The sequence below is a fragment of the Linepithema humile genome, chromosome 6 (genome assembly GCF_040581485.1).
Source record: "Linepithema humile isolate Giens D197 chromosome 6, Lhum_UNIL_v1.0, whole genome shotgun sequence".
NCBI lineage: Eukaryota > Metazoa > Arthropoda > Insecta > Hymenoptera > Formicidae > Linepithema > Linepithema humile.
Window position 1 is genome coordinate 27,421,068 of NC_090133.1, and position 21,810 is coordinate 27,442,877.

General features: G+C 41.9%; 1 protein-coding gene across 4 annotated transcripts in view; it reads right to left on the reverse strand.

Annotated features, from left to right (window-relative positions):
* LOC105671270 (uncharacterized) overlaps positions 1–21,810 on the reverse strand; it is a 123,179-nt gene that overhangs the window by 7,744 nt on the left and 93,625 nt on the right. For 3 of the 4 annotated variants that reach the window (XM_012365256.2, XM_067357442.1, XM_012365257.2), the window contains 3 exons: positions 14,151–14,443; positions 13,580–13,890; positions 2,725–2,787 (listed from right to left, as the gene is read on the reverse strand). In XM_012365256.2, coding sequence (XP_012220679.1) covers positions 2,725–2,787; positions 13,580–13,890; positions 14,151–14,443 — 667 coding nt within the window. The remainder of the gene's footprint in view (positions 1–2,724; positions 2,788–13,579; positions 13,891–14,150; positions 14,444–21,810) is intronic. The other variant, XM_012365258.2, reaches the window with a different exon arrangement.

Consider the following 21,810-nt stretch of genomic DNA (forward strand, 5'->3'; position numbering starts at 1 on the left):
GTGCTGGCAAGAGCGGGCCAATGAACGACCGAGGGATGGAAAGAAGGAAGGAAGATGGCCCTGCCGCGGAGGAGAGTCGTGCGTGCGGATCAATACCGATAGTGTGTACCTATAGGACGCAGAGACGCAGACTCTTGGGTGTGTCCGATCTCCCGGCGCGCAGTATCCCGAGTGTCCCGTGTTTATCGTGCGTGCTCACCGTCCCGCACCGGCTTTTCCGGGGACCGTTCCTTGTTCCACGGCCGGACTCCTTCGAGGGGACATCGAACCCCGGGGTTCGTTAAACCCTGACGTGCAACTCCCGGGTGGGTGAAGCCTCGTTCACCCACTCGTAAAGTCGCTCTCGCGTGGCTGTCAGCTGATGGAGCCAGCGAACGCATCGCGCTCTATATAAACGCAGAAAGGCTTCGTCGCAAGTTCCGTTTCGCAAGAGCACGCGACACCAAGCGACGGGTGGAGACAGAAAAAATTGATTAATAAATTCGAACTTTATTTAGACGAGAGAGAGAGAGAATAATTTTAGATCTCGAAATAAATTGTACTATCTCGTTGATAAACAAAGAATAAAAGTTAAGATATAGATACTTCAAGTATTGATAAATTACTTTTTAATCAGAGAGCGGGAATCGATTATTCGGCTGACTCAGAATATTATGGCAGTTACCGGTTTCGGGAATTTATGACGCATTCGGAGAGATATAATACCCGTAATATAGATGATGTTTTTTCCAAGTCCTTCGTCAGGACGGTTTTCAACTACGGAGACGTAAGACATTTCGGAAAGTTTCAGCTTAATTTTTAATTATTTAATTTTCATAATTATTTGGACCACGCTTAATATTAAAAATCTTTTGTCAGAGGGATTTGATTTCAGAATTTCTACGACGACGAGAGTTTAGTCCTTGTAAGTATGTAGACCCAAGCTAGTTATACAGGATGACTTTGCTATTATTGGCCACGATCCAAGCCGGTCAGGCTATTAATATTTTCTCACTTGAAAATTCCACATCTCACGTATCATCCAAGCGTAACAGGGAAAAAAGTGGACTTGCCGAGAAAAATCTTCGAACTAAGAAAGTATCGAGTTTCAAACTGACAGCTCGACAATTTGCATTCGCGCGACTTAATATCCGCGCGGACAAGCGCGCCGCAAATCTCGCAAAATCGAAACTATCGCTATCGGAATTATCGCGGCTTATCGATGATAAGATATGTCAAGTATATAAAAAAATTAACTTGCTCTTCGTTAAGGAAGAAACGGGGGAAAAGTTGCATATTCCTCGTTCGACAAAATGCAGAAGGATAAGATAAATAAGTTTTCAACAATGGCAGAGGAGAACCCAGGAAGCAATCCTCTCGAAGCGATCGTTAGCAATATGCGGTTAACGCGCAGGGAGCGCGATCGTGCGCTCTCGGAAATGCCGGGGTGCACGGACGTGTAACTTTATGCACATTAAAAAGCAGGCTTCCTACTACTACGGTAAGCACTCGTTTCCGAAAATAACCGGCGAATATTAATAGACCCGTTAGATCCGCAGACGGGGGAGACGAAGGAAGCGTACGCGCGGAGAGGGCCGCGATATTTTGGAACGCCATGATCCCATAGTTGTTCCGCGCCGCGATGCCGCACTAAATTCGGTTACGCACGGAAATATATATACAAGAAACTGTACGATTATATCGACGGAACAGTCGCCTTCCCGCGACGTTTGTCCCGGCAATTAAAAGATCAGAGATAACTGTGAGATACTTCAGAAAAAGAACCGCAAAAGACAGTCCGCACTCGTAACTGTAGCGCTTTACATTTTATGTGTTTCTAGCTTCTAAATATTTTTTTATATCCTTTCGAATAATTAAAATTATGCAGCGGAATGCTACTTGAACGAAGCCAAGTTATTTTCGAAACTTTCTTCGGATAATTATATCGAAATGTGTATAAAATGTCGAGAGGAAGTACTGTTTCTCAGTACATGTCCCATGTAAAGAGGCTGAAGCGAATTTATGTAAGAACGCCGCTAATGGCGCCGAGTAATCGATCCTCTTTCGACGTATCATCGTTACCGGCCGGTGTCGTCCACGAGAGTTGCACCGAGTGTCATTAGAATGATCGCGGTGTCAAGCTCGCGCCTCCGACGACTTGCTACATTGTTTCCCCCGAGACGGCCGGAGGATGTGACGCCGAGGATTTAATTTCCAGAGGGCTGACACGCTTGGCTATTTTCGAATCGGACTCCACCGCCGCAGAGAGAGAGAGAGAGAGAGAGAGAGAGAGAGAGAGAGAGAGAGAGAGAGAAGGAGAGATAGAGAGAAACTCGACAAATAAGAAATAGCCGAAATATTGCTCACGTGGATCCGCGACCGAAATAAATCGGACGGAGAACTTATTTTCTCGCGCGACGCGCTGCGTGTCGCTGCGATTCTTTAACGCCTTAGCGTTAGATGAAGAACTCTCGTTGTGGACAGCAAATAAATTGGTTTTTAAAAAGGAGAGCGCTATCCCAGAATATCACCACAGAAAACATAGTAGATATTCGTAAGAGTATTTCATTAACAAGTTGGTGATATCGAATTCGTAAAGAAATTTGTATCTAAAAGAGAGAACGTTTTGCATATCTAATTACGAAGCTTTCTCACATTTTAGATCTGTGCGTTCGGAAAATAATGTCTTAGCACTGGAAGGTTTTGGATCGAAAATATAAAATATAAAAAATGACTACAACTCACCAGCATAAGGACCAGAGGGTGAACTATTGTCCTTGCTGCCCTTGCCGTCCTTGCTACCGCTTCCTGCAACAGTAAAGAAAAATTCGAAATTATTACGGGACTTAAACGCGTGCAAAAATGTGAAACATACAGGAAAGATGTGTGTATGCACGTGTATGTTTGTGTGTATTAAAGATATATTTTAAACAGACTCGTCAGGCATAGCTACATATATTATATTGAAAGTGGAATTTTACCAAATTCCATTAGAGAAGATAATATCTAAGACATCCATCGGTAGATATGAAGAAGTCCAGCTAATAACAAGATAAACAAGTGCATAAAAAATGCGTCGAATAGACGATACACAATGATTGAGCACAACATGCAAAATTTCGTTTGCACAAGTCAGTGCAAAAAACGCCCCTCTCTCTATATAGTACCAGTTGCGTTAATAATCACATGTCAAATTTACACACGTATTCCACTGGTGAAACTGCAAAGCTTTTAATTATTTTTTCACATTTCGTTCGAATCAGCAGTTGCGAAAAACACAGTAATCGAAGATCGTAGACGCGTTATTAAGGAGTTATCGCACATTATGCGTTCTGAGCGCAATAACGCATCGGAATGTACGCATTCTCCAACGAACGCAGATTTTAAACGAGTCAGATGAATGAGATTGGAAGACAAGGAGCAATAATGCATTAGGCCAATTATTCGGGATGGAATGATTACTTTGTTCGTAGCAGGCGCTTGTCTCTCAGGTTTTATCGTTGCAAAGCAGGCTAAAAAATCGTACGAAATTTTGTCACACTTTGATAGCAAGTATGGCTATCTGCCAAACGAGAAAAAAAATCTCACTCTTCGTGTTAAACGTTCATAGCGAACGTATTGTCAAATGACGCAAAAAATCGATTGTTGGGGAAGCGAAAGTACGACCGGATCAATAGGTCGTTTTCTGCTTGATAAATCGCAGGCCCTGCGCGTGTAACTCGGTCAGTCGGATATGAGATCCACGAGGCGAGAAAGATGCTAACATTTCCGTGTCATCCGTCTTAGAGTCCAATAATCGATGCCTAGCAAGTTCCACGATTTCACAGAAATAATTCTTCATTATAAAAAATTAAAAATCACAAACATTATGATCTACGATTTAAAAATGTTTTTCTTCTAAGTCCACGAGTATATCTATACGTTTGTAATTAAATAAATCATAATTAGCAGTAAATTCTTAAATCTACTGCAATTATTTGTAATGCTAACAATAATTCTTTAATTACACTCGCAATAATTGTGAAATAATATTAACGTTTACGCTTTCTCGCTTCTTTCTAATTTGGATCTACATTTTGAAACGCGCTTTCTTGTTCCATTGATTTTATGTGAAAATAGCGTTCGCCCCGTTAAAACTATTTCAATTTGCGGTTTCAATATTTCACACGTGCACGCGTACTTTTTTCGCGCGAGTGTTTTTGTTCAAATCACACGGTCGCAACTGAAGATAGAAATCTATAAGACAGAAATGATGAAAGAGCGACGATAGTGATCAAAGAAAAAAAAAGGCAAAAAGAAGAGAGTGCGGAAAAAGAAAGATGGCTCGTACCTGGGGAATAAAGAGAGAAAGAGAGAGTGCTCGGTCATAAAATTTAGCGATCAAGTCATAAGATTTCTCTGCGTCGAGCCGCGTCTACGAATGGGAAGATTGCGAGAAGCGAGATGTGCGTAAATCTGTCATAGCGCTCAAGGTTGCGGTGAAGGCCGGTCTGAGTATTACCGATGACATGTATTATGTAACGAGAACGCGAGGAGATAAGGCCGCAATTAGCGCAAATTAAATAAATAAATACGATAACTCCGCACTACGATAAGGCATTCGCATATTTTTCCGGTGTCAAGCTGACAATGCGCTTTTGAATTTTTCTCTTCGTTCGTTGACTTCTCGATATTAGAAAGCACGAGGAGTTGAAAGCGAATAAAATTCCCGGATCTTCTTTCAAATATAATTCTCCCCATACATTTCTATATTTATTCTTAGCAGCAATGAATTTACCGGTAGAAACAATTCTTTTTTCATCGATACGTCGATATGTATTACGCGCGTCGCCAGACATATGATTGGATAGTTCGCCGGCAACTTGTTGGAGGTACGGTATCAGCTGCAATTTCGCAAGGCTACCTCGCCAGGGATAGTGAGAGTGGTCGAGGACAATGACGCGTGTGGCCCCCGAGCGTTGGCCGTCCGCGGGGAGAGGGCGGATGGCAATGATAGTGGTGGTGGTTGTTCACCCTCGGAATAAATCAATAAGTCCCCGGCCCAGCCGATGCATACTCTTCAACAGAGCGCAATTGGACAATACAAATTTCGAGTAGTCCAGTTTGTAAAACGAAATTTTTAACGAATATACGACGAGGCGAAGACAATCGTCGACGACGACGGAGCAGGTTCTACAAAAATCCACGTTGCGCAACTGTCGTTATTTCATTGTCCATCCGAGAACGAGAGAGAAGACAATTCTACAACTTCACGCACTGGTTTCCAATCAAATGATAATTTACGCATTTAATTTTACTCTTAGCAATTATGTCATCTGGTTATTAAGGGCGAGGCGCACGAAGGAACTTCTCGAAAGTTCGTCAAGGGATATCGGAGGATTGACGCTTAAGGAATAAGCGGGGGTCCGTTTCCGCAACATATTGGGCCCAGCTGGCGTTCAGAGAATACCGATGGCTCTCTTTCTCTCTCTCGCTCTCTCTATTCACGCCCTCTTTTTTCCTTCTGCCCGGTTAAAATGTAATGCGCGATAATCAGATAGAATGCGTATGCGGGGCTGCCGTGTCAAACGAATTTTACATAACCTTTTTAAGTGCACACGTAACTTCTCCCGCGGCCGTGCCTATCGATTCTGACATCGTATGCACACTTCACGAGGTCTTGTGAATAAAACAGCGCGCACGGCTGCAATTTCTGGGCTCGCGGAGAGAAGCGCGCGCGCGCGCCTGTCATTCGGGCCTACTGATAAAGATTGCAGAGAAGACGTGACGTTCACGATGGCAGAGATACGAAGCAAGACTCGCGGCGAAACGACGGATTTATCATACATTAATTCGTTGGAATCAGAATTCAGACAAGTTGTACTTGCGTTTCTTTGAGTGGAGAAATAATATTTACTTGAATACCGGCAAAAATAGTAAGAAAAGGAGATTTTTAAGCGCGCAAGAGAATTTACTCGCAATTTTTTCACTCGCCCTCGCGATAATAACTGCATTTTGTACGGTGCGTAATGACCATATGTCGCATACCTATGCGTTACGTTGGGGAAACACGAAAGCGCGCGCGGCGAAAAATCCACGATGGCGATTCCTCGATATCGCGGTCGAGTTGCAGCAGCTGTCGCACGCGACGCGTGGGATGTCCTTAAAATTTATTCTATTTATAGAACACGCCGCCGTCGCGGCTTTTGGTAGTCGAAGTCGTCTTCGCGATGCAACGCGCTTCCCGCATGCGTGAAACTTGATTCATTTCTAGAGATTCACGCGAGAAAGCACTCGGTTCCCTCAAAATTTGATCGTTAAGATATATAATGTTGATAAGAAATACACATCTAATCAAGTCCCTTAAGCGAGACCCATCTAATTTCCTCATTTTTTTCTGTTCCCACATTTTTGTTTTCGCGCTGTCGTCTAATCACAAAGTTAGCGCTTAAACGCTTAGTTCTCGGTTGAAGAAAAGGTTGCGCTTTAGCTGTTAGCTTCGCTAACAAGCATCGCTTTTAGTTGGGATAAAAGCAATGCAAGTGCATGGTTATAATTGTAAATACGTAACGATAACTCTGCGAGCCTCCCACCGTGAAAATGCACTTTCCGAAGTAAAAGTTTCCTTCCACCTAGTTTCACTTGCTATTAACGGCGTCCACCGCGTAATGAATGGTGTTATAAATAATGTAACAGTTTGCTCGCGAAGCTAGCCGCGGAGTAATATTACCGAGCCAAATTTCCCAACCATATCTAATTACGGCGTGATGCCGCTTTCCCGTCGAAAGCGAAGTGATCAGATAAAATCGGACGTGAATGGCGTAAAATCCGTCCGACAATTAGATTGCGGACTGCGTTCATTCGCATCCTTTGACATCATTAAACTCTTCGATTAAAAGTCTTCGAGAGAGAATCGCGTAGCTTTCCGAAATGAACGCTAAAATTATCCTCAAGTATCGTTTTGTAATATTATTCTGCGACGAGAAAGTCAAGCTCGTCTCGTAGCCGGGACTTATTTTCAGGGAGAATATCGTATCAGTGTAATTCTGATATCCGTTGCGAGGTGCAGGTTCGCGCATGGCTACGTCGAGCTGACGTCGCTCAAGTTCTCCTTATCTTTCGCGGACAAAGCAGAAAACGAAGTGCCCGGATCTGCTCCGAAATCAGGTCTCGAGATGAATGAAGGAGCTAATGAGAGATTTGCCGTATTCGAATGTCGCGAAGTGAGCTCAAGTAAATTGAAAAAGTGAAAAACCGCAGTTGTGAAAAAATATTTCCATTAAAGTTGAGAGGATCGAATTTGCGGAATCACGATTATTCATCATTCGCACGATTATTCCTTTGTTACGAAGCGATAATAGCGATTGTTCTCCCCCCGGCGAGCGGAAGTCAATTGAATTAATTGATGAAAGATCGAAGCAAATCGGTAACTTTAACGGTACTTCACTGTGATCAGCGACCTGCTGCTGTTCTGAATGTAATACGTTCGAGTACCTCCTTTAACGGCTCTCGAACGTTATCCACCTGCGACCGTGAAAACTGAGAGCTCATCGTTCGCATGACTAACGGCACGTGCAGCGGATTGCCGTGTCTCACGCGAGGCTGAAGCTGCGTAAGGCGCGCCGCGTCACGAAATTAATGGTACGGACGCGAGTGCTAGGAGTAGCGCGACTTTCGACGAAGACAATCTTCCTCCGCCTTTCTGGAAATCTAATCATCGTGTCTAACAAGATTTTCCTGTCTGCGAAACAAGAGCATTCAAGAAGGAACGGGAAGATTCGAGATCTCTCATAGGGAGATGAAACGTTCCGGTTTTTAAGAATATCTTTTTTTCTCGAGTATCCTTCATTTTTTTTTTTTCAAATCCTTGATCGGCGAAATTGCAAAATACAAATATATATGCTTTCATTTTTACTGCCTCTTATTTTGCATAATTTTCCTGTCTGGGCGCCTTTTATTTTCGGACATGACGCGTAACCACTTCGACTTGATCATTGATTATATTCGTTACGGTATCCTCGAATCGATCGCGCGACGATGACGGGGCTCTAATTTATAAACCCGGCGTAACCTCGGCGATAAAACCAGTATCGAAGCACGTTGTTTCGGTAAATTGCACAGATTAAGGGTCGAGGTGCACTGATACGATTTATCGCGCATGAAACGTTATCGGCGAGTTTAACGCGGGTGATCGCATTAAAAGCATCGCGCTAAGGTAAACAATGATTTCTCTCTTATTCAACGATTATATTTTGTGCATTTTGCATTCGAATATTTTAGAATAAAATAATCGCCGTAGACCATCATATACCGTTGAAATCTCAATTAAAAGTACAAGAGAAATTTGAAAAGATCGATCTGCTTCAAATTATGTATGTTTCGAACGTGATTGAATCGAGCTGACAGTATTGTTCACAGGCGACGATCCGCGTAACATAATTGCTCGTTTACAAGCGAACATTGTCAATCAAAAACTCGTTCAGCGAAAAACGGTGATTCACGTTTGATGCGTGTGTGACCTTTTTGAAAATGCGGATTGCGATGCAGGCGCTTTTGAACACGCGAATCTGCTCGACGCGCGTGCAAGAGCACGATGCCTACTCTATTTTGGTCGGTTAGTCGCTAATTGGATCGCCACGAGGATATTTCCGCCAACGAGATCGCGACGCATCGAAATGGCATGCGAAATAGCATTGTTTGCTACCTTTAGAATCTTTCGGCAGTTCGCTATCAGAGCACTCGTAAGTTTCTCACGACAGCAACACGATTTACATTTGTTTAGAAGTTGTATTTGACCGATCGATATTCTCGGCGATGCCGAAGAAGCAGAAAACTGTCGAGAAGATGAAGCGGAAAAGAAGAGCGAGGAGGGCAAGTAATATCGAGCAAGCCATCGAATCTGCCTCTCTCCTCTTCTCACAGAGTGAAATATGGCTGCAATAAAACGGGGATATTAATGCGAGAATTATAATGGTTGTTAAAAAAACATGAAGAAATTCTGAGGTCAATTTAAAAAGTTAATGGAAGTTCTTTCACTAATCTTGTAATTCGCACTAATCGATATTGGATTCCGAAGAATTTCTAATCGCGCGAAATCCCGAAAGTCTCGGTCTGATCAAATAGCCGAAGGAAGTGCATATTTCTCGTCGTCGTCGTTGTCGTCGTCGTCGTCGTCGTCGTCGAGGTCGGTGAATGCACGGCGGTGATGGAGGCGGATGCCTCCCATCCGGGGGCGGGGGTGATATTCGCCCGTCGCCCGCAGGGTTGGTAGACGGGCCAGCAGACGGGAGTAACGATTACCACCACTACCCCTTCGTGACGAGAAAGATGCTCGCGCCCCCGTCGAGCCCCCCCCGCTCATCCACCAACATCCACCACCTACTAACCGATCGGAAAACATCCCCCTCTCAGATGGTCATTCCCCGCAAGGTGCCTGTGACGTTTCTTAATGGGGCGCGTGACCGGAATCGTCGCTTTCCTCATTGAAATGCGCTATGCGAGGGAATATTTGTCAAAACAACTCTTCAACGCGGTGACACGACTAGTTAAAAAATCTATTTCTTTTTTTCGGAATTAGATTTTCTCAAATATATAGCAATACGTAATCAGTGTTTTAATGATTACTGCACTGTTTCGTCAAGTTTCCGATCAATCAATTCGTGCAGAGTTTGACGTCTTGCATTAGAATGTTCCGAACGATCTTGCACTTTATGGAGGAAGTTTAATTTAAAGGGTGAACATTAAGGGAGTGAAATTCGACGAATAAAGTCGCGGTACTTTTTTTCATTTGCGGTTTGCAAGGTCAGTCTTAGCGATCGATATTCAGTCCATGTGTCATCTGCCTTAAATCGGACTTGTATGTCCTTGACTGCGAATTCGCGTGATATCATTCACCGGAGAGGACTAAACGTGTGAATCGGGCACGCTCGAATCACGCCTTCGATACGCACACATATATGAAACTTATCAGTACAGTCACTCGCATTAGAATCAATGAGATTGAAACGCCTTACCGGGAAAAACTGATGCTTTTGCAGAAAAACTAATCGATATGATGTATATCGTAAAAATTATAGCGACAAATTGACGAGAAATTTCGCAAGAAATTAAGCACTTTTAGAAATAATACACGATTTTTGCGATACAAGGTGCAAATGCCATTTTGTTTTGACTCATTTGCGGAACATAATGCTTTACTACGCATACGTACGATTGCTATATTGATTTTGTCTTATGCAGCTGTCTGGAGTTCGATTTACATAATTGAGTCGATTGTTCATTGCAGATCGCACAAAAAATATCTACCGATTCGCCCGGGATTTATTAGATACGGAGATTCGAGTGAAAAATTCGCACTTCGATTATATATACTCGAGGAATGACTCTTGTAACTTTATGAAGAAGTGACGAAGCGAATCGCCGAAAAAGAATACACGGCACAATGTTGCAATTGCATTAAATCGCATGTTATCGCTGACAGTTATTTATAGAGCGCGGTGTCGATACGCCGCGAAGGAAAAGAGTCCCCCGCATTGCGCCGACGAACAGAAAGATATACGCAAACAATGACGAAGTTCTGCTTTGTGAAATAACAGTTTGTTGCAGATTAACTTGAAAACTGAAAACATTTGTTACCTTCTGCTATCCTCGAAATAATTTTCATAATTCATTCACAATTCAACAGCATTAGCTTGAACGTAATTTAAGCACACTCTGTGTGTTTCAACGTTTCTAATTAGAAAAATTGAAATTATACCAAAAATTGTCCCGCTGCTATCAAAGCACTCAGTCCTGAGATTCTGAAACAAGCGCGCCTATTGTGCCTCTCTCCTGCCTGATTTTCTTTCTTTCAATTCCGTTAACCGTACAGTAGCTTTTTCCAAATCCAAAGTTCGGCTTGTGTGTACCGAGTCTGAAAAATTGACGAGGTGTATTAACCGAGTCGTGTGCTAATGCGCAGGCGGCCAAATCGGCGGACGCGGAAACATTTGCGAATGAACCTTCCGTCGGACGAATCAATAACGGGAACCCTCGGGTGCGAAGGAGGCACCTCCGAGTGGCAGCGGCGGCGAACCCGCTCTCTTGCGCGCGCGAACATGTCCCACGTACAATGTGGCGTAACCTTCCGCACGTCCTCCGCCGTAGAACGCGGCGGAAGTCCAGTTTCGTCGGGTGCAGGTAGGGCCACGAAATTCCCGAGCTTTCTTGCGGATTTTCAGCGTTTATTTTCCTTATTATACCCGGTGGCCCGCGTGTCACGATGTCGCGCTGGGGGCGAGTGCGCTCTGATACACTCCATGATACACGACGCGCTTTTGCACTACGTGAGAGACAGACGATAATGATCGAAAACCCTGTCGGTATTGAAATGAACGTTGCGTCGGGAAGAGAGAAAATACAAGTTGGATACGAAAGTACAATCAATCGTTCTAATTAATAATAAATTTACGATTAAAGAGAAAATTATAAGATAAAAGAACTTGGTTCACCAGGCAACGTTACTGATCGAAGAAGGACAGACATAGACGATTCACTACGTGTAACATGACCGAGGCCTTGCCTCCCTTCTCTCTCTTTTGCCAACCTCTCTTTCTAACCGCGCAGACGAGCTTTCAAGGTCGGTCACATTCAGCTGGAAGATCGCTCGCCGAGGCGCACCCAGATGACGTTACGTTACGGCGTGCCCGAAACACGTGGTGCAAACGGAAGTCGCGCGATTCTTGAGGAGAGGGAAGCCTGCATAGATGCATCCATCCGTTACAATAGGCATTCCCTAGGACACTGGAAAGTTCTAGAAGATGTGTTCAATCTCCAAATGATATTGCGACGAGGAAAAAAATATGTTCTTAATTCGAGAAAATTTACAATTCGAAAAGATTCTTTTTCTGTCTATTCAATTAATCGTATTGAATAGAAAAAATGTTGCGAAAACTTTTTTATCTTATGTTGATAAGGTTGAAATAGCAAGATAAATCTTGAAAATTATGACTTTATCGACGTTTGATAAAACCCAACAGTTGATAACTATGTTTTCTGTAAAGAAAGGCTTCAATTTTTACTTCAGAAATATCCAAGTCTTCTTTTATCAGAAATGTTCTAATAGAATATAGAATTTTTTTATGTTATCAAATTTTGTGCATTGTTGCTAATAGCAAAATTTCATACATAGCATTACCGAGTTTAACTACATGTTAGACATGCAGCTTGCTTGCTAAATTATGTGAAATCACAAATTGACTAGAATCTATTAAGATTTTTGATAAATAAAAGATTGTGATATAAAAATTGCTCTAGATGTATCACATGCAACAGATAAGAGAGTGTATGTGATGTAGAAAAGTTAAAAATATATCTGATAAATACTATAAGAAAGAAATAAACTATTCATCGATCACATTGGCAACTTATTTCAATCAAGACTAAGTGATGAATAAATAATGATGCTATTCATTTCATTTCAAATTATGAAAATCTATCATTAGTATTATATACAGTAAAGGTTGGGACATCGATTGCAGAACAGTGAATAGTTGGACATATGCATAATTAAGCTCGAAAACTACTTTTTTATGATTTTATAATGATAGTAAAGAAGTTAGAAGCAAGCATTCTAAGATATTAAAGAGTAAGATAGTGTTAAATTAGTGGCACTCAAATGCCACGAAAGGTCACACAAGATACAAGTTAGAAAACTCTTTTGCAGGTTACTTATCAAAGATTACAAATGGTTTTCAAACGATCAAATCTCTAAAAAACATGACGTAGGTGATTTGTTGAAACGATAAGAACAATCACAAGAAAGTTGATAACGAACGATATATACATTGCTTTTTTAAATTAAAGATTTCTGAAGCAAGTTATTAAATAATTCAATCTCGCTCTATTATTTATGTACGTACAATTTTATATTCGTCATTGTTAGTTATTTATACTAAAATGCATAAAATATATCGACAAAATTATAAAAAAGTATTACAGATTAATTTCATATATTATGTATCTTCTAAGGTTTATTCATTAAATAAAAATTATCTATTCTAATTTATTTTTCATGATATTTTCTGAATAAAATCGAAAAGTATACATCAATCTGATAAAAATTTGCTACAATAATCCGTAGAATTTTAATTTAAAACATATTACATTTAAACAATATTTTTCGGAGTTTAAATAAGTTCATTTCATCATCAATTAATCAAAAAATATAAAGACACAATCTATAATATATTAGTTTAACAAAGATTGTCACTTATCGCTTACAAAATCTTCCTTTCACAGCGATACCTGAATATCACGACCACATTTGCATTCCAAGTGACATTCTACGGTCTCTTAGTAGTACTATTACGAGTTAATATGTCAAAAAATAATTCTTCAAAGGTTTAAAAATCAAAATCGCAGTATTCATTTACGCATGCGTAAAAATATGATAACATTGAATTTATAATAGTACTACCAAAGAAAAATACAAGAAAGAAACCGTGAAATTCATCTCGGACGCAAGTGAGGCTGTGATCTTCTGGTCAGGAGCCGCCGACGACGTCATGTTCTCTGATCGTGCCACGCGCGAGCGTTCAGGCGTGGTGTTTTTTGTCTAATAGCGCAAATCTCCGGCGCTTACCTTTTTTGATGAGCAAGCTAGTGACCCTCCGTAGCGCCTCACGAGTGCTGGAGGCGGAGCTGTGCTTACTTTGGCCGAAGTATTTGTTGGGTGTGATGTTCGTGGGCAGAGTCAGCGGCTTCCTCTGGTCCCCGGTGCCCGGCAGTCGTGCATCGTAGGCGTTATTAAGCCGCTCGAGGTGCTCGATCGACGCCGGTCGAGGCTGATTCGCTTTCCTAGTGGGATACCATCCGCGATTCGGACCGCCCGCCAGCCGCAATAACTCTGTGCCGATTATGGCCTGCTCCAAGCCGGGATTATTCCGCCGATAGCTAAAAAGAATGTAACAAATGTGAGGGATCAATAAAACACGGGACAACGAGATAATTTTCTACATGTACGCGATGAGTGTTTCGTAAAAGACATCTGTACTTTACATAAATTTGCTTTAATTTCCAATGGTTTAATTTGGTTGTAAAATTGTGGCAATGACCAATCGTGATTTTATTCATTGCTTCGATCTGAGAATTTCTGCAGATGTCTTTTTTTTTTTTTTGTAATACTTTTCATCGAGGGAAAAGCAAGTACTTACCCGGTAGCTGTGGTGGGTGCGTACCAGCCGGGCTGCCGCCTCGATTGCGTGGGATTGCCGGCGTGCTGCGGCGTTCTGGGGATGTCGCTGCCCCTGGCGAACACCGGGGTCTCTGGCAGGGAGCACGACGTTTGCATCCCGGAACCGGTGCCGGCGGCGACGCTGCCGGTACCACCGCCGCTGCTACCGCCGGAGGAATACGCCTCCGCCGACGGCGAGTGTCTCTTCGTGAACGGTCGTCGACGGGATGGTCCGGGTAGATCAGTGGGCAGAGTTCGTCGTTCCACGGGTACCTGGGAAAAAGGACGACTTGTTAGTACAATATGTCAAGAGACACATTAATCCTAAGTCAAAATTAATTATTCCCAAAATTGATCACTGAAAATCAATTTGCCGAAACTAAACTAAAATTTTAATTCTTAACTTTAATTCTTCGCAAATGTAACAGTAGCCGATATTCTCCAAAGAGCAACTGAATATTCTACGTGTTTCCGGCGCCGTGGAGATAATTTGGACGCACGGACAATTAACGGATGCTGGTATCTGCGCGCACCGGAACGTAATTGCGAGACGTTCGCGATAATCTCTGACTGTCGTGCCCAAAAGTGCTGTTTGAGTGCATTCGCTTCTATATAAACGACGATTTTCAACAAAATTGCGTTGTCGGCGTTGCGGTTGAAAAAAAAAAAAGAACAACATAGAAGAGGGATGATCGTGAGCGCCGGCCCTTCATCAAGGACGTAAAGATCCGCGCTCTACGACCGGCAAGACAGATAATTATTGCGCCGTAAATCATTGTTATCGCGCCATTCGAGCACCGCCGGCGCGACGATGCTGGAAATTCAGCGGGCGAAAGTTCACCGCTTCGTCTTGCCGCAACTTTTATTGCGAGACTGCCCCTGGCAATAATTAACAACCGAATGCGCAGCATTTTCGCCGAAGCTTGTTGCAAAAGGAACTTCCGTCATGAGAAATTCTGCCTTCTGAAAAAAAAAACAGCGGACCTAATATCGCGATAATGCATTTTCGCGTTTCCGCGCTTTTCTGTGCTTCCTTGACAGCTATAAAGGCAAATATGTACAAAATTGATACAAATTTAATTCGGAGCTTAAATGACAAGGATGCATGAAAATTTCACAACTGATCGATGGGTCTTAATTAAATTCCCATGCAAATAAAATCGACTCCAAGTCCGCTAAGAGCCTGACGCCAAGTTTTTTGGGGGGAAATCTCGTGTACACGCGAGCTTTCGATCATTGATCATAATCGCGACGGTTAGACAGCTCCGACGGCGAAAGTAAGAAGGAGCTGTATTATAGCTGACGGATCAGCCCCGTATCCGATTATCCCAGACATCTCTCTCCCGCCAGGACTCTTCCTCCTGTTGTGAAATTAAAATTACCGCAGCTGAGCGGTCGACTTCATTCGCCGACACGGTGAAAGCTACTGGAAAGGATGGTCTGGGGAGAAAAAGGCGGCCAATATCCCTAATGAAAACTTTAGTTCAGTCAAACTCCTTCGTCCTTTCCTGCTCGCCCCCGTGCTTCTTATACCCGGTCGTCTATCCTCCCCTCGTGCTCTTCGTAATCCCGGCAAACTTCCTTCTTTGTTCGTCGGGTAATACGAGTTCGTCGGGTATCTTTAAGTAGCGTCCTGCTCGCTGCATTTTTCGCACATCGGAAAAATACCAAATCGATTTACAGCACGTAAAATTTGCCTTCCAACTTCTACATTTAACCGCCGTTTTCTCGCACGAAGATTCGAAACAAGAATTAACGTTAGATCTGCGAGGCAGAACGTAAAAGTATATTATTCTCCGTGACGGAATTATTTGCTTCTGATATTTTTCTTCCGCTTCTAAAATATAAGAAAATACTAGATATCGGATTTGGAGATAAAATTATCTCGCGTGTAACATTCATAGAAGGAAATTATCCTATTTGCGTAAATTTTTAGTGCACACTCACCGAGAGAAAATATTCGCTCGAATTAAAACGGAATCTCAGCGCCGGGAAACAAACTTATTCGTTCCATTAACATAAGATTACATCGAACTTTGCTCAGCGCGAGTTCACATTTTTATTCACGCGGTTTCTCAAGCCGATTTCTATCGAGCGGCCGGTTGGCGTAATAAGTAAATGAATTCGGATCATTTGCTCGCTGTGCAGACTACCTCCTGTCTCGTCTTTTTCCAATTAAGTAGTAGTCTTAAAACTCCCCGATTTTTGTCTCCCTCCCTCCTGCTTTATCATTCCAATCGAAGGTAATTGCGAGGGTGCGTCTCGCGCTTCGAAACGCGATCGTTGCCCGACGAAACAAATCTGAATATAAGAGTAAATAAGTCGAATGCCAATATTCCCCTCCCCTCTGTCTTTCTGTGAAAACTTTCCGCGCTGTACGACCTGCCTTCCCCCCCATCACACCCTTCGCAGTGCGGGCGAAGTTACTTGTCTACTCGAGGTGGGTCGTTGCAGCGAAGTTTCGCTGATGCAACGATGCATGGAACGCGCATGATCACGTTATTTCACGACAAAGAATCGACAGATAATATCTCTTGCGTAAAATGACGATGCGAAAAATAAATATGAACTTTAAGGGTGAAAAATATGTTGTGGATGTATTATGTTTATAAGAATGTTGACAATGTCTTATCATGTGAGAGATAGATATAAATACCGTTTCGTAACACGGAAGAAAGTAAGATAATTAGAATGCAAGAAAATTGATGACATATTAATGTCAAATTGCTTTCAATTTAAATTCAAATTTATTCGAAATTCAAGTCGCACACAATTTTTCGAAGAATCGAGCTTCAATAGCGCAAATAAACAGCAAAATCGTGTTGCGCCTCGGAAGAGCAATCTACTCGAGATCTTCGTTTTCGTTTTCGAAATACGTCCTTCGATTCTCATAACGCGATTGAAGGGTGTATTCGATCGCGGGGATAATACGAGACGGAGGATAAGACGGCGAATCGTTTTCTTCCTCTCCTCTTTTCATCTCTCGAACCAAGATCCCTTTCAAGCTTTCTCTGCATAAGATACCCGCTTTCATCCAATACAGGTCGGGATATAACGCAGAAATAATTCGACTCCGCTGATAAATCTATGCATAATCGATCCTCGTCCGGTCTGACCTATCAATCGATCCTCTTAAAATTAAATCAGGATTACCGAAGAATACGCACGAGAAAATTCCTATTTTTTTCCGTAACTTTTTAATTTTCCGCGCTGAATATATAGCGGATTTTCAAGAACTAAACTTCGATGGTTCAAAGCTTCCAAGCAGACTTTACGTTAATGGAATTTTAAGTCGATATTTAGTTTTCAAAGTTAAATATCTCGGCAATTAAGTTGCGAATTAAAATTCCGTCGGAGTCAAGTTTACTTAGGATTAAGGCAAAAATCATGATTGACCATTGCTTGTCATTTTCTTTTTCAATGACATCGAGCGACATGCGGAACAATTTAAGAAATAAATATAATTTCTATCTGCGGAAGAACGGATTTTGCACGGCAATTTAAGGATGCAGAAAATAGACTTTAGATAATATAGTTTGTGCAGAATAAAACCTGTCTCGCGCTGCAACAAGATTACAGACGTGTCCTTTCCGATTCTCTTCACTTTCTTCGAGTTTTCTGCATTGAGAACTGTATTCCCCGAAAGTTATATCAAAGATTGCTTAGAGCAAATTCTCGAGAGTGCTTATACAAGCTTTCATTTCGAGCTTCGCTCAATCGCCGGTCTCAAGGACGGATCATTGAGAAAAAAAAAAATTGCCAATATTTGCGGCCCGATACAAACTTCGTATCGCCGTTTGCTCTCGACTCCCTTTATTCTCCTGCATTTTTTATGTCAAGCTTTCATTTCAATCGCGCATGTCGGGAGTGCATAATACTATAACAATGATTATCTATAAAAAGGATTCTTTTTTTTTTCAATCAAATTCATGTATATCAATAAATTGTTATCTTCGTAGTAAAATTGAACTATTATTGTAAATAAAAATATATAAGCATAACAAATAAACAATAAATATATAAGAATGTTAATAAATGCGCGGTATTTTCTTCAATTCTTTTTATTAAAGTTCTTATATAGCATCGAGCGAGAAAATTCAATTTACCAGTAGGATTCTAAACCTCCGTTTTATTCACCACTGAATTACGTTCTAGCTCGATGTCTCTCCCGCGGATTATTGCGCCGGAAAAACGTCACTTCAACAATGAACGTCCGTCATTTCGATGATCGAGCACTCTACGATCGTACAGGAGGACCTTCTCTCATGGACGTATCGCTTCGATCGGGAAATTTTGCGGAATTTTAGTGAATTTATCGCTCACATGCGTCAATTGAAATGAGTGGTTAAAATTAAATGAGTATCAACACTGTTATTTAACTCTCTCGAATTTAAATTCGTTCCATTAGATAAATTAAAGAGCCTTCAATTTTGCGAAGAAGCGTTTGAAATATGTGAAATAATAATTATACGACTCTGCTTTTTTTATCGTTTATCCTCGCATAATAATTTTCATAGTAGTAAAATTAAATATTTTTAAATAATAGATATAAAGTATTCAGAGACTTTATAAACTGTACAACAATTTTCAATTTTCTGTTCTGATTTTGTCTTCTATCGTCACTGTAAGTGTGTTTTTTTTCCTATTAATCTGTTCAAAATGAAATTTATAATCAAGGTAGAAGACATGTAAGATATATTCCGGGAAATATCGTCTGTGTTCTGGCGTATTTGAATATGTAACGAATCCAAATGCACATTGTGTGTCGCGGGCGTTTCTGTGCGTCAACTACGTCTGATTTGTATTTCGTATGCAAAAGTTGTTGAACTTGTCTGGAGATGTACGCCACCATACGGTAACATAGCCTTGGCTGGAAATCCGAAGCAAATAGAGATGGAAATCAAACTAATCGATATTCGCAAACTGAAAAGGCGCGCTAAGTGTTTGAAAAGTGTTGCACGACAAAGCGTTGAAATTTAATTATCAGGACAATATTGAAATAATGATCATTTTTCGAAGCGCAGGAGTTGAAGAAAAATATTGCTCCTCGAAATCATTCCAAACCTGACAATTTAAAATCAAATGTAAAATAAAATTTTGTCATATCGTAACTCGCGAAGCAGAATTCCCGACAGCTCTTCAATCACCGACCATTCAAGAATTATTGATTCTTTAACATCTCAATTAAAGGAAGAACAATTCTTAAAAAAAAAAAAAAGAAAAAAAAATGACTGAACGAAGAGTCTGCCTGATTAGTCTCGAAACACTCTGTATCGAGCGAGTGCGCGCACAACAACAATTCAGGAGGCTCACGACGAATTGGCGACCGCGATGACAGACGCATTCGTCTGTCTCCGCGCCCTCCCGAACGAGTGTATGTGTGCAACCGCCCTCGCTCGCGCACGCTGTTACTTTTCATTATGCGCAATGTGCATAGACGTGGACATTTTATTTATCGCAGAGACACCCGAGCGCCCCGGGCCCTCCATTCACCGGCGTTCCCTTTCTCGCTCCCACGAACCATCCCCCTTTTATCCGCTCGCAGCCTCCCCTCGGCCGGTCTAGCGGACGAAACAATGCGACACGCGACACATAACGGCGGAAAGAACGGTTCTCTCCGTTTTCATTCCCCGCGCCATGCCTTTTTCTAACGCGCAGCCCTACGCGGCAACAGGGGTGGGTGTCTGCCGCAGGAAAAGGGGAAAGGGTGCGCGCGACATCGCAGGGGAGATCAAACCCGAACAAGGGGCTCGCGTCCATTGTTTTAGCGGAGCGCGCTGATAACTGTAATTGAAGCGTCAGCGTATCCCGATCTGTATCTCTCTCATCGATTTGCACCCCGACCTTGTAATCACGATAACACGCGTAATCGTGATAAACGATTATTTTTAGCGGCTTCCGCAGAATCGTGCCTCTCATCGCGAAAAAGAGCTCGTTGAGTTCTTTTATGTGGAAAAAATTTTTTCCAACGTTCGAGGGAGAAAATTGTTGCGCGCAAAACCGCTGCTCGCCGGCGGTTGTCGCGAATAATAATGCCGGCAAATGCGAGAGCATGAAGAAATGAGGAGAAATTAGCGGCAGAGGTCGTCGGAAGAGAGCATTTATTTCTCAGAAGCACCGCACACGTAAGCACTCTCGTCACACGCGGCTCACGTTCGCCGGCAGAACCGGGAGAGCCGTCTCTCTTCTTCTGATCCCTTCGTCGCCTTTGATCTAGCCCCGTCCAGTGCTTTCCGGTGCGAAGTATCCCACCCTCCCCCCCCCTTTTCGCCTATTTCCGGTATATCGCAGGAACAGGAATACGCGTATCGTCTCCGGCTCTCAAAGCAGATCGATTTGACTACTAAATTGCGTGTAGGTACAGGTGGCTTCAAAGATTTAGCCTCCGATTCAATATTGAAGCGAGCTTTCGTTATTGTTTCAAAGAGATGCGCGAGATACCTGATTCAACCTTTACGCTGGGTAACGTTATCCTTTAGCTCCCTTATTGCAATCGTTTCACCGGATCCTTTACAGAAAATATTGTTTCCGAGAGAAAACTGCTGATTTTGTCCGACAAAGCTAGTTTTACAGAAATCAACTTCATCTTATTTTCGTGATCCTTTACGAGATCAAAATAATTTGCGCTGTCGGTTCTAGTAGCCCTTTTCTGTCGTTGCTGATAAAATATGTGAAATTAATGTAAGAATCAGTGCGCAATTATTCAGAAAAATGATTAACGCGAGATTAAACATCTGACAAGTACTAGAGTGAATCTCTCTTGAATTAATACGAATAAAATTTATAATTACAGAGAATATTGTAGTTCATATTAAATGTATAATAAATCAATGTATTATACAAAGCAAGTATGATTAATACCGACACACGTGATTACATCGTAATTGAAATTAATTATTTTTCGACGTAGAACGCAGCGGAACTTCGCGATGTAGTAAATGTTACATTATAAGCTAAAATATTTTTAGTTCGGATATCACATTGAATATATTATCCATATAATATAATGCATTTATTCATGCATTTTCGAAAGTAGCCGAAGAATCTAATTTTCGTACTCGCGTGCTCGAAATACACGCGATATACACACGAATCTGTACGCGCAACTTTTCCGGTGCAATATCTTTCCGCGTCGTCTGCTGCTATCGGTGGCTATGCGATTTTATGCCAGCCGAACGTTGCACTTAACATGAAAATTCCTCCGGTATACAAGAAAAGTACATCGTACTATTTTATTACGGCAATACGAGAAATTGGCTCATCGCCAGCTTGTTTATTGCGGAAAGACGCTTCTTTCCGTCTCCTCTTAACATTTGCTCGGCATTTCTTTGTCTCTTCCATCTTCCGCAGCGCGATGGAAAGTAGTGCTTCCAATGCGAGCTTTTGCATCAAAGGGGGTGTTGGCTCTTTACTGCGAAAGCTGCGCCCTTTCAGCACTTATTAATCCTTTTATTTATTACGTCGCGGATACGTTGTTGTGTGTTTCATATATTTCTCGTCGCGTCTCGAATAAACGATTTAATGCAAATTAAATTTCTTTAGCGAAATGTATTTTTCTAAAAATATATTTCTCCGCGGATATTAAATTACACGTAAGAAATTAATGGGCACGAGCGAAAATATAAAAGAAATTCTTACGA